Source organism: Lampris incognitus, chromosome 21 (genome assembly GCF_029633865.1).
Source record: "Lampris incognitus isolate fLamInc1 chromosome 21, fLamInc1.hap2, whole genome shotgun sequence".
Classification (NCBI taxonomy): domain Eukaryota; kingdom Metazoa; phylum Chordata; class Actinopteri; order Lampriformes; family Lampridae; genus Lampris; species Lampris incognitus.
The window spans coordinates 25,794,630-25,807,023 of record NC_079231.1 but is presented as its reverse complement, the minus strand read 5'-3'; the positions used below and the strand labels follow the sequence as shown (position 1 = coordinate 25,807,023).

At 44.8% G+C, this 12,394-nt stretch overlaps 1 protein-coding gene across 1 annotated transcript in view; it reads left to right on the top strand.

Annotated features, from left to right (window-relative positions):
• The window catches only part of ptgfrnb (prostaglandin F2 receptor inhibitor b), a gene marked incomplete at its 5' end in the record, with an annotated part of 205,345 nt that overhangs the window by 58,298 nt on the left and 134,653 nt on the right, over positions 1 to 12,394 (top strand). The window contains one exon of the mRNA XM_056301121.1: positions 1,625 to 2,035. Within this exon, the coding sequence (XP_056157096.1) occupies positions 1,625 to 2,035 (411 nt within the window). The remainder of the gene's footprint in view (positions 1 to 1,624; positions 2,036 to 12,394) is intronic.

The window sequence follows — 12,394 nt, the reverse complement described above, 5'->3', positions numbered from 1 at the left end:
AGGTTGGTAGGTAATGGTCTGATGGTCACCAGAAGTCACAGGTGTTAGGTTGGTAGATAATGGTCTGAAGGTCACCTGCAGTCACAGGTGTTAGGTTGGTAGATAATGGTCTGAAGGTCACCAGAAGTCACGGGTATTAAGTTGGTAGGTAATGGTCTGAAGGTCACCAGAAGTCACGGGTATTAGGTTGGTAGGTAATGGTCTGATGGTCACCAGAAGTCACGGGTATTAGGTTGGTAGGTAATGGTCTGAAGGTCACCAGAAGTCACGGGTATTAGGTTGGTAGGTAATCGTCTGATGGTCACCAGAAGTCACAGGTGTTAGGTTGGTAGGTAATGGTCTGATGGTCACCAGAAGTCACGGGTATTAGGTTGGTAGATAATGGTCTGATGGTCACCAGAAGTCACGGGTATTAGGTTAGTAGATAATGGTTTGATGGTCACCAGAAGTCACGGGCATTAGGTTGGTAGATAATGGTCTGAAGGTCACCTGCAGTCACAGGTATTAGGTTGGTAGGTAATCGTCTGATGGTCACCAGAAGTCACAGTTGTTAGGTTGGTAGATAATGGTCTGATGGTCACCAGAAGTCACGGGTATTAGGTTGGTAGATAATGGTCTGAAGGTCACCTGCAGTCACAGGTGTTAGGTTGGTAGATAATGGTCTGATGGTCACCAGAAGTCACGGGTATTAGGTTGGTAGATAATGGTCTGAAGGTCACCAGAAGTCACGGGCATTAGGTTGGTAGGTAATGGTCTGATGGTCACCAGAAGTCACGGGTGTTAGGTTTGGAAAGCACACAGCATGATATAATGTCTTTTTTGTTATACCTCTGTCATTTTTGCTCTTAAGTGCCTTGTAAATACACATTTACTGATGCAGATGGATTTATGGGGCTCAAACTGCCAGTTTGCTTATTAAAGCCTGGTTTAGCTCTAGACAAAGGTTACTATTATCAGCATTATCTGATGGCTGTGCAAATGCACGTTTGCGGTGGCCTCTCCCAGTACCGACCATGCAGTGTCTTTGTCCACGTCTGCGTTTAAGCTTTGGCTTCGTTTGATGGTTGGTAGAGCTGGCGCTGGAATGGCGGGGAGGGCTTGGTCTGCTGTCCTGTGGGCCCAGGGACCACAGCCCTGCCTGGAGCTGTGTCTGAAGAGGAAACACCGAGGGCGGTCTGACAGGATGCAGGAGCAGGGCAGGCTAAGCTATCTGCTAGCCCATGCAGACCGGCAGTTCTGACAGTCATCCTGGCTGGCGTTCCTTCCCTTGGACAGTGATTTTTTTGTTTAGTTTGGATATGTGTGTTAGTTTGGATGTGCGTGTTGGTTTGTATGTGTGTTTCTTGTAGTTTTTGGATGTGTTTTTGTCTTTGTGTTGCACTGCTGTGGGCTGGGGGAAACGTGAAATGAAACGACAGATAAAGTGTTCCTGATTGCTGATACGTGATTGCTGAGTATCATCGTATGTTCAGGTTGAAGCGGTTGTTTTCCCATGTTCTGCTTTATTCGGACAGGACTGCTGAGCGTAACTGGAACCATGTTCACCACCTGCAGCTTTTAAATGTGTGTGTGTGTGTTTGGCTAGCCTCTAATGTTATTCCTTTTCACTGTCTTTCTCTTTCAGTTATTGCTGACACCCTCCGAGTCTCCCCCCGATCCCTGACCCCTGTCATCCCAGAGGGAAGTGACATCAGCCTTTCCTGCAATGTCACCCGACAACTGGCCCACCCTACCTACCTTTCAGTCACCTGGTCACTGAAGAAAGGAGCTTCTTCACTGGAGGATATCTTGACTTTTGGCCCTCAGGGAGGCGTGGTAATGGGGTCCAAGTACACCGAACGATACGTGGATGGAGGCCTCCGGTTGGTTCCTGGGGAAAATGGAGTATTTGGATTGGTGGTCGCCAGGGCCACAGTGTCCGATGAAGGAACGTATGTGTGCACAGGCCGGGAGTGGACACATGAGGATGGAGGGCAGTGGAGAAGTATAGTTGAGAAAAGTAAAGAGATGGGAACCGTCTCGGTCACCCCTACAGGTAAGCATGAATGAGAGTGAGAGATTTGATTAAGGTTGTTTTTTGATAATCTGCTTCATCTGTATTGAAATATTTAAACCTAACCATCTAAATTGTGTAATTCATAACTGGACTCAACATGCCAGTCATAAGTCTGAACATTCAATTGTAAATGCTTGTTTTAAAAACATTACAAAAATAGCCGCATGTTGATAATATTGATGTTTTTATCATTAAATGGTTTATTCTAGTTGTTTTGTGTAGTGTTAAATGTTTGCATTATGATTTTTTTATAGAACTTACTTACGTGGATGGTGTATGTCTCAGGGAACAATCTGATGAGTTCAGAAGACACAGGCACAAAACAATTTGTACTTTGTTTTAGTCTGCTTTCCAGTATATAGTCACTTACTTTCCAGTATATAGTCACTTACTTTTTTTTAATATATATATTTTTTATTGGTGAAAAACGAGCAAACAACAAACAATACTGGGAATACAAGTCACCATTTTTCATATTTCCTTTTCCTGCCCACCCTTCCACCCCACCCCACCCCTGCATCTCAACAAAAGCACACAATACAGAGAGAAAAAAATATATATATATATACGTGTATAAAAGGGGAAGATACTGATAACCATTGTCTCCCCCTAATAGCTAACATCACAAACAACCACAACAACAGCAATAATAATAATAATAAATGAGTGACTTAAATACGTAAAGACAAAGTACAAAATACTTGTACATACATAAAACATACATAGCCAAGAAAGAAAAAAAAACAGGGAAAAAAAATGTGTGGACAATTGGTAAGACACCAAGTCAACATGACAATCTGCCCCCAAACGCCGCCTGCACCCAGCGAGGCCACAGTCCAAGGTGTTTGCACCCACACGTTGTTATATTTACACGCATAGCCACCAACATAAACGCATGCCCAGTGCACCTACATATGCATTATATGTATGTGCATGCAAATACACATCTCAGAACAGTACAGTGTTGTCTAAACCAAACCACACATCCACTGCTCCAGTCCAGGGGGGTAGAGCGCATCGTTCTCCTTCCCCGGGTTCCGCTCTCAACATGCGGTGTGCCATCTCAAGCTCCGGTGGTGAGCTGAATGACTCGTCTCGCAATATGTCGACGAAAGATGTAGACCTAAAAGCATCTGTGGCCGAACGTCCCTCGTCACCTTCGGGTGGTCCAACTACTCTTGACGTGGTTCCGACGAGAGGGGTTTTCCAGGTCTTCTGTCTTGTGTTTAAGATGAAGGGTTTTGGTTTGGAGTTGTTTCAGCTGTGTTTCCATGCTGGCTAGCCTGTCGCTATGGCCGGAGAGGCAGCATCCATTGTCCTCACACGAGAGCCCGGATCCTCCACCTTGATTCGAGCCGCATTTAAGGTGGCTTGAACAGGAGCCAGTGAGGCTTGTGTTTGGGCAGAGATCGCTGCTCTATTCTTCTCCAGTTCAGCTATCAGGTCGGCGATGGTCAGAGCGGAGGTAGCTACTTCTGCGGTAGCCCTTGTTAGCTGAGGCTCTGGAGGTATGGTAGGGCCCGTGGTCGTAGTTGTTCCTCTCTAGGCGCAGGTTTTATTCTTGCCAGACATTGTTAAAATTTATATTGTAGCCCGTTCCTGCAACACTGAACAAATTCGAGATTTGCTGTTGATGTGAATAATAAGGATTTACGAAGTCGCTCGGGAGCTGCTCTCTGTACGTCTGCTTCACTCGGTTGCCATACCGGAAGTCCTAGTCACTTACTTGACACAACATGAATTGTTCTCGTGGGGTAATAAATCACCTCAGCGCAGTAAAAACTATGTGTTGTTATTTGAATTAGATTTCTACTGTGGTGATACACAAATGAGGGTAGCTTCAGCAGGGGCTGCTGCTCCTTTAAGGCAGATGTTCAGAGTGATGACGTAGGCACAGCTTAGGGTTTCCGGGGTGGAGCCATGTTTGCAGCAGCCTAGCGGTTGGTTAGCTGGTTGCCAGGGGAGATTGTGCTGTATCGGTGTTGTTTTGTGTGGCGAGTAAACGGGATGGACTCGACCTCTCCGTCTCCTCCTCCCTGCACTCCCACATTGGTGACCCCGCACGTTGACAACGAACATGTCGACCCAAAGCGATGACGACACCGCTCCGTCTCCGAGTGATGCTAACGGTACGGCTCATGTTAGCGCTAGCATCTCAGCAGCGACGGGGAAGTTGCCCGAGTTTTGGCAGCACCGTCCCCGGCCATGTTTTCAGCACATTGAAGCTCAGTTCGAGCTGGGAGGAATAACGCGGGACGGTACGAGGTGTTTCCATGTGGTGGCGGCGTTGGATGCCCGGACCACGGCCCGAGCTATGGGGCTACTGGAAGCCCCCCGGCTGTGGGGAAACACGGCGCATCAAGGCTTCCTTTTGCAGCTCTTCCAGCTGTCGGAGATGGAGAAGGCGGGTCGCCTGCTGTCACTCAACGGACTCGGCGATAGCAAACCTTCCGAGCTGCTGGAGAAGATGTTGGCCGTTTTGGGCTCGGCGGACCCCTCCTTCATTTTCACCCATGTTTCTGCGGTAGCTCCCAGCGCCTGTGCGCACAGCGCTAGCCAGCCCCCCCCCCTCCTCCACCAAAGACTACCGCGCTCTGGGTGCGGAAGCGGACAGGATTTCCCTCGCCAACCGGCAGCAGTTCGTTCCTGCGATGCTCCCCACCCAGACCTCGCCCCCGCCGCTGGAGGACGCAGCGGGCACCACAGCTGCGGTGGCTGCTCGCCGTCACCGTGACAACAGTGGGTTGTGTTATTACCACAACAGGTTTGGTGCCAGGACCAAGCAGTGTCGCCCGCCATGCAGCTTCAGCGTCCAGGGAAATGCCAGGGGGCGCTCAATAGCAGCTATGAGCGCCGGGTGTGAAGGCGTCCACTAAGCTGGTGGGGTCCAAGTTCGTCTGGCCCAGCCTCAGGAAGGACGTCAAGACCTGGGCTGACTCCTGCGTCATACCAAAGCCCCCTTGGTGCCATTTCTGGTGCCCGAGAGGCGTTTTGACCATGTGAATGTTGACCTGGTGGGCCCCCTGCCCCCCTCCCACGGGTTCACTCACCTTCTCACCATGGTGGACAGGACCACCAGGTGGCCGGAAGCTGTTCCCCTGTCATCGACCACGTCTACTGAGGTGGCCCGGGCATTCATCGGGTCCTGGGTGGCCCGTTTTGGCACGCCAGCTGACCTCACTTCTGACAGGGGCCCACAGTTCACGTCGGAGCTCTGGACTGCAGTCGCGGAGGGGCTGGGGGTGAAGCTCCACCGCACCACAGCGACAATTACCACAGCGTACAACCCGCAGGGCAACGGACTTTGTGAGTGGTTTCATCGGTCTATGAAGGCCGCTCTTCGTGCCAGCCTCACGGACAGCAACTGGGTTGATCGCCTCCCGTGGGTCATGCTCGGCCTTTGCTCTCCCCATAAGGAAGACCTCCAGACCTCGTCTGCCAAGCTGGTTTACGGCCAGCCGCTGCGTGTCCCGGGTGAGTTTCTCCCGGAGGCTGTGGCCCCCTGGTCAGCAGCTTCTCATCGGGCTGTGGCCCGGGACAGTGCCAACGCTTTTGCTCCGATCCCTACATCTCACCACTGCCTCCCTCAGTCCTACATCCCCAAGGATCTGCTGTCAGCCAGCTAGCCACTATGCTGGCATAACTGTCGAAGGGTTACGTGATCTACCGCAAATTATCCTTCTTCTTTTTTTTGGAATTTTCCCCCTATTTCTCCCCAATTGTACCTGGCCAATTACCCCACTTTTCTGAGCCATCCCGGTCACTGCTCCACTCCCTCTGCTGATCCGGGCAGGGCTGCAGACTACCACATGTCTCCTCCAATACATGTGGAGTCTCCAGCCGCTTCTTTTCACCTGACAGTGAGGAGTTTCACCAAGGGGACGTACCGCGTGGGAGGATCACGCTATTCCCCCCCAGTTCCCCCTCAACCCCGAACAGGCTCCCCAACTGACCAGAGTAGGCGCTAGTGCAGCGACTAGCACACATACCCACATCCAGCCTCCCACCCGCAGCACACGGCCAATTGTGTCTGTAGGGACACCCGACCAAGCCGGAGGTAACACAGGGATTTGAACCAGCGATACCTATGTTGGAAGGTAAATGTGATGTAGGGTTGGGAAACTAACTTGACTTGTCAGAATGCCATGCCACCCAGACACCCCACCCCAAGTTTTCATCATTGCAATGCTCCACGGATTGATCGATGATGCTGGTACTATACTATACTATATACGATACATTATATACTATGATATATAATATATACTATATTGTGGGAGTGCAGGAATGAGGAGATGGAGAGATCGAGTCGAGTCAATCCCGTTTACTCGCCACACATAACAACACCGATACAGCACAATCTCTGCTGGCAACCAGGTAACTGCTAGGCTGCTGCAAACCTTGCTCTCCGGAAAACCCAAGCAGTGCCTACGTCAGCACTCTAAAATGTCTGCCTTAAAGGAGCAGCAGCCCCTGGGGAATCTACCCTCAAATGTGTATCAACAAATTATTATATATATATATATATATGTATATATATATATATATATATATATATATATATATGTGTGTGTATGTGTGTGTGTGTGTGTATCATATGTATATATATATTATATGTATGTATAATATATGTATGTATGTATGTATACACGTACATACACACAATGTATACATTGTATATACTATACAATACATACTTTACATTGTATATAATATACTATATATTATGTACTAAACATTGTTTAAACTATACTATATAATATATACTATACATTAATGCTGTTTTGACTTGTAAGAACTGATAGTTTTTGTGAATCTAGTCTTTATATTTCCAGCGTTATTCAGGTGAGTAACTACTACTTTGGCCTGTTGCTAGGACTTTATATTGAAAGGTACTAAATGGATCACTTAACTGAAAAAGGAAAAAAAAAAGTAGTGACTTATGAATCCTTCAGATACACAACATTGGTCATAATATCTCATAAAATTAAGAATTTATGAACCTGATTTTCTGAAAGCTGGGTTGTTTCACATCATAATCTGTATTAGTAAGTCTTTATAAACATATTTCATAAAGGACATAGTAGAGACAGTACTGTAGCTACAATATTCATCATCTTACACAATTCAGAAGTTCAGAACTACGTCAGTACAGCTTCATTCAACAGCAGTAATTCCCTCGTCACGTTATTTAAACAAAAGTTCAACTGATGAAACTTCACAGCAATGTATGCATTCTGACAAGTCAAGTTAGTTTCCCAACCCTAAATTATATTTGCCATCTAAACCATTTTCACATCCACATGACATTTACTATCTAAACCAGCTTCACATACATATCACATTTATCATCTAAACCAGCTACACATCCACATCACATTTACACTCTAAACCAGCTACACATCCACATCACATTTACCATCTAAACCAGCTTCACATCCACATCACATTTACCATCTAAACCAGCTTCAAATCCACATCACATTTACAATCTAAACCAGCTTCACATCCACATCACATTTACCATCTAAACTAGCTTCACATCCACATCACATTTACCATCCAAACCAGCTCCACATCCACATCACATTTACCATCTAAACCAGCTTCACATCCATATCATATTTACCATCGACACCAGCTTCACATTCACACCACATTTGCCATGTAAACCTGCTTCACATCCACATCACATTTACAATCTAAACGAGCTCCACATCCACATCACATTTACCATCTAAACCAGCTTCACATCCATATCATATTTACCATCGACACCAGCTTCACATTCACACCACATTTGCCATCTAAACCTGCTTCACATCCACATTACATTTGCCATCTAGCCAGTTTCACATCCACTTCTCATTTACCATCTAAACCAGCTTTACGTCCACATCACATTTACCATCTAAACCAGCTTCACATCCACTTCATATTTACCATCTAAACCAGCTTCACATCCACATCATATTTACCATCTAAACCAGCTTCAAATCCACATCACATTTACCATCTAAACCAACTTCACATCCACATCACATTTACCATCTAAACCAACTTCACATCCACATCACATTTACCATATAAACCAGCTTCACATCCACGTCATATTTACCATCTAAACCAGTGTCACATCGACTTCACATTTACCATCTAAAGCAGTTTCGCATCCACATTACATTTGTCATCTGAAAAAGCTTTACATCTACATCACATTTACCATCTAAACCACCTTCACATCTACATTACATTTGTCATCTAAACCAGCTTCAAATCCACATCACATTTACCATCTAAACCAGCTTCATATCCACATCACATTTACTATCTAAACCAGCTTCACATCCCCATTACATTTACCATCTAAAAAAGCTTCACATCCACAAATTTACCATCTACAGCAGCTTCACATCCACATCACATTTCCCATCTAAATTTGCTTCACATTCACAAATTATTTACCATCTAAACCAGCTTTACATCCACATTATATTTACCATCTAAACCATTTTCACATCCACATCATATTTACCATCTAAACTAGATTCACATCCACATCACATTTACCATCTAAACTGGCTTCACATTCACATCACATTTACCATCTAAACCTGCTTCACGTCCACATCACATTTACCATCTAAACCAGCTTCACATCCACATCATATTTACCATCTAAACCAGCTTTACCTCCACATCACATTTACCATCTAACCTGGCTTCACATTCACATCACATTTACCATCTAAACCTGCTTCACGTCCACATCACAACACCGATTCAATCTTATTATTCAAAAAAGAGCCATAAGGATAGTAAACAAAGCCAACAGCAGAGAACCAACAAACCAACTCTTTATCAGACTAAAAAAACTAAAATTCAAAGGTCTGGTGGACTTTAAAACTGCTCAAATCATGTACAAAGTGTTAAATAATAAAGTACCCAACAGTATCCAGGGGTTGTTCCAGTTGAGGGAAAGTAATTATGACCTGAGAGGAATATGTACATTTAAACAAAACCCAGTAAGGACAAATGCAAAATATCATTGTGTCACAACCAAAGGTGTCAAGATATGGAACAATTGCAGTGATGAAATGAAAACATGTGAATCAATAATCACATTTAAAAGACTCTTTAAAAATAATATTTTGAACAGATATGGGATGGAGCTGTGACATCTTGTTTGAGTTGTTCGTGAGTTGTTTTGATGTTGCTCTGCACTTGCTTTGTTCATGTGTTGAATGAAGGATCTTTTGTGTGGTTTATTAGACGTCATGGTCACTGGTGGGAGACGATTGAGTTTTCATTTAAATCACACGGTTCACTGTTGAAATACTGAAATAGAAAAAGGGGGTAAGACTAGAAAAGTTTTTTTTAACTTCTGCCTACTCCTTTTCGAACTCCCGAGATTAAGACAAATGTTTGATGATGATATCGCTTGCTTGTTTTGATTTTTTCTCTTTTGTTTTCTTTTATTATACATTTGATTTTTTTTTTTACGTTTGAAATACACAAATAAACAATAAATTTAAAAAAAGGGTACAGTACATGAGGTTAAATCAGATCTGGGGTTGCAGGGTACAGTATGTGAGGTGTAATCAGATCTGGGGTTGCAGGGTACAGTACGTGAAGTTTAATCAGATCTGTGGTGCAGGGTACAGTACGTGAGGTTTAATCAGATCCGGGTTTGAAGGGTACATGAGGTTTATTCAGATCTGGGATGCAGAGTACAGTACGTGAGGTTTAATGAGATCTGGGGTTGTAGAGTACAGTACGTGAGGTTTAATGAGATCTGGGGTTGAAGGGTACAGTACATGAGGTTTAATCAGATCTGAGGTTGAAGGTTACAGTACATGACTTTAATCAGCTCTGGGGTTGCAGGGTACAGTAAATGAGGTATAATCAGATCCGGGGTTTGAGGGTACAATATGTGATGTTTAATCAGAATTTGGATTGCAGAGTGCAGTACACGAGGTTTAATCAGATCTGGGGTTGCAGAGTGCAGTACATGAGGTTTAATCAGATCTGGGACTGAAGGGTACAGTACATGAGGTTTAATATGATCTGGGGTTGCAGAGTGCAGTACATGAGGTTTAATAAGATCTGAGGCTGCAGAGTGCAGTATATGAGGTTTAATAAGATCTGAGGCTGCAGAGTGCAGTACATGAGGTTTAATCAGATCTGGGGTTGAAGGGTAGATTACATGAAGTTTAATCAGATCTGGGGTTGCAGAGTGCAGCATATGAGGTTTAATGAGATCTGGGGTTGAAGTGTACAGTACTTGAGGTTTAATGTGATCTGGGTTTGAAGGGTACAGTACATGAGATTTAATCTGATCTGGGATAGAAGTGTACAGTACATGAGGTTTATTGAGATCTGGGTTTGAAGGGTACAGTACATGAGATTTAGTCAGATCTGGGGTTGAAGGGTGCAGTAAACAAAGTTCAATCAGATCTGCGGTTGCAGGGTGCAGTACATGAGGTTTAATCAGATCTGGGGTTGCAGGGTACAGTACATGAGTTTAATCAGATCTGGGGTTGCAGGGTACAGTACATGAGTTTAATCAGATCTGGGGTTGCAGGGTACACTACATGAGGTTTAATGAGATCTGGGATTGAAGGGTACAGTATATGAGGTTTAATGAGATCTGTGTTTGAAGGGTACAGTACACGAGATTTAATCAGATCTGGGGTTGAAAGGTACATGAAGTTTAATCAGATCTGTGACTGAAGGGTACAGTACATGAGGTTTAATCATATCTGTGGTGCAGGGTACAGTACGTGAAGTTTAATCAGATCTGTGGTGCAGGGTACAGTATGTGAGGTTTAATCAGATCTGGGTTTGCAGGGTACAGTATATGAGGTTTAATCAGATCTGGGGAGCAGGGTACACTACGTGAGGTGTAATCAGATCTGGGTTTGAAGGGTACAGTCATGAGATTTAATCAGATCTGGGGCTGAAGGGTACATGAGGTTTAATGCGATCTGGGATGCAGAGTACAGTACTTGAGGTTTAATGAGATCTGGGGTTGCAGAGTGCAGTATATGAGGTTTAATCAGATCTGGGGTTGAAGGGTACATTGCATGAGGTGTAATCAGATCTGGGGTTGAAGGGTACGTGAGGTTAAATCAGATCTGGGGTTGCAGGGTACAGTACGTGAGTTTTAATGAGATCTGGGGTTGCAGGGTACAGTAATTGAGGTTTAATCAGATCTGGGGTGCAGGGTACACTATGTGAGGTGTAATCAGATCTGGGGTTGCAGAGTGCAGTATATGAGGTTTAATCAGATCTGGGGTTGCAGGGTACACTATGTGAGGTGTAATCAGATCTGGGGTTGCAGAGTGCAGTATATGAGGTTTAATCAGATCTGGGGTTGAAGGGTACGTGAGGTTAAATCAGATCTGGGGTTGCAGGGTACAGTACGTGAGTTTTAATGAGATCTGGGGTTGCAGGGTACACTATGTGAGGTGTAATCAGATCTGGGGTTGCAGGATGCAGTACGTGAGCTTTAATCAGATCTGGGGTGACAGGGCCCTAACGCTAAGCCGTCTGTTAGCGGGAAGGACCAACTTCAACAAATGTCCTTCAGTGAGACCCTGCACTGCAGCCAGTACAGAGGGCAAAAGGCTCTAAATGACCCTGCACTCCAACACCCCTGTTGACGCGGCCCTAGGAAATGCATAGCAGTCAACTTTTGGTTTTTCTTTTTCTTTTCAAAATAAGGCTTTGGTCCCTCAAGGACACAGGGTTGTATACAGTTTAAAACCAAAATAAAGCAGGGAAGGTGAGACGGTCTCCATCTGTTGTCTTTGCTTTCTTTTTCTTCTCTCTGGTTTCTGCCAGGAAGCTGTTGATCCACGCTCAGTCTTTTCTGCCTCAGCTGCTGTTGCCACTATAAGTTAAATCTGTATTGGAGACGTAACATCTTAAGCAGTTTAAAGAACTTGGAGGTTTAATGAAATTTTAAGTAGCACACATTTTTTTTCATAACTACACTCTTCATCTCCAAGTACATTGTCTTGCACACTCGGTGTCCGTCTCATGGTCCATTATGCCCCAGCCAGCTCATGTTGACTCACAGACTAGAGTAAAGAGGATGAGAAAATTAAACAGAGCTGGCTTCATCTCTTTTTGTCTTCTTGGGCACCATAGAAAGTCTCTTTCCCCCATAGTATTGGTTAGAGTCTTACACTATAGTTTCTTTGCTTAGACCAGAGGCTGAAGCCATGACAGCCATGACGATAGAGAAACTCGCGTTGGTTATAGAAGCTCACATTAGTTACAGAAGCTCACATTAGTTACAGAAGCTCACATTAGTTACAGAAGCTCACATTA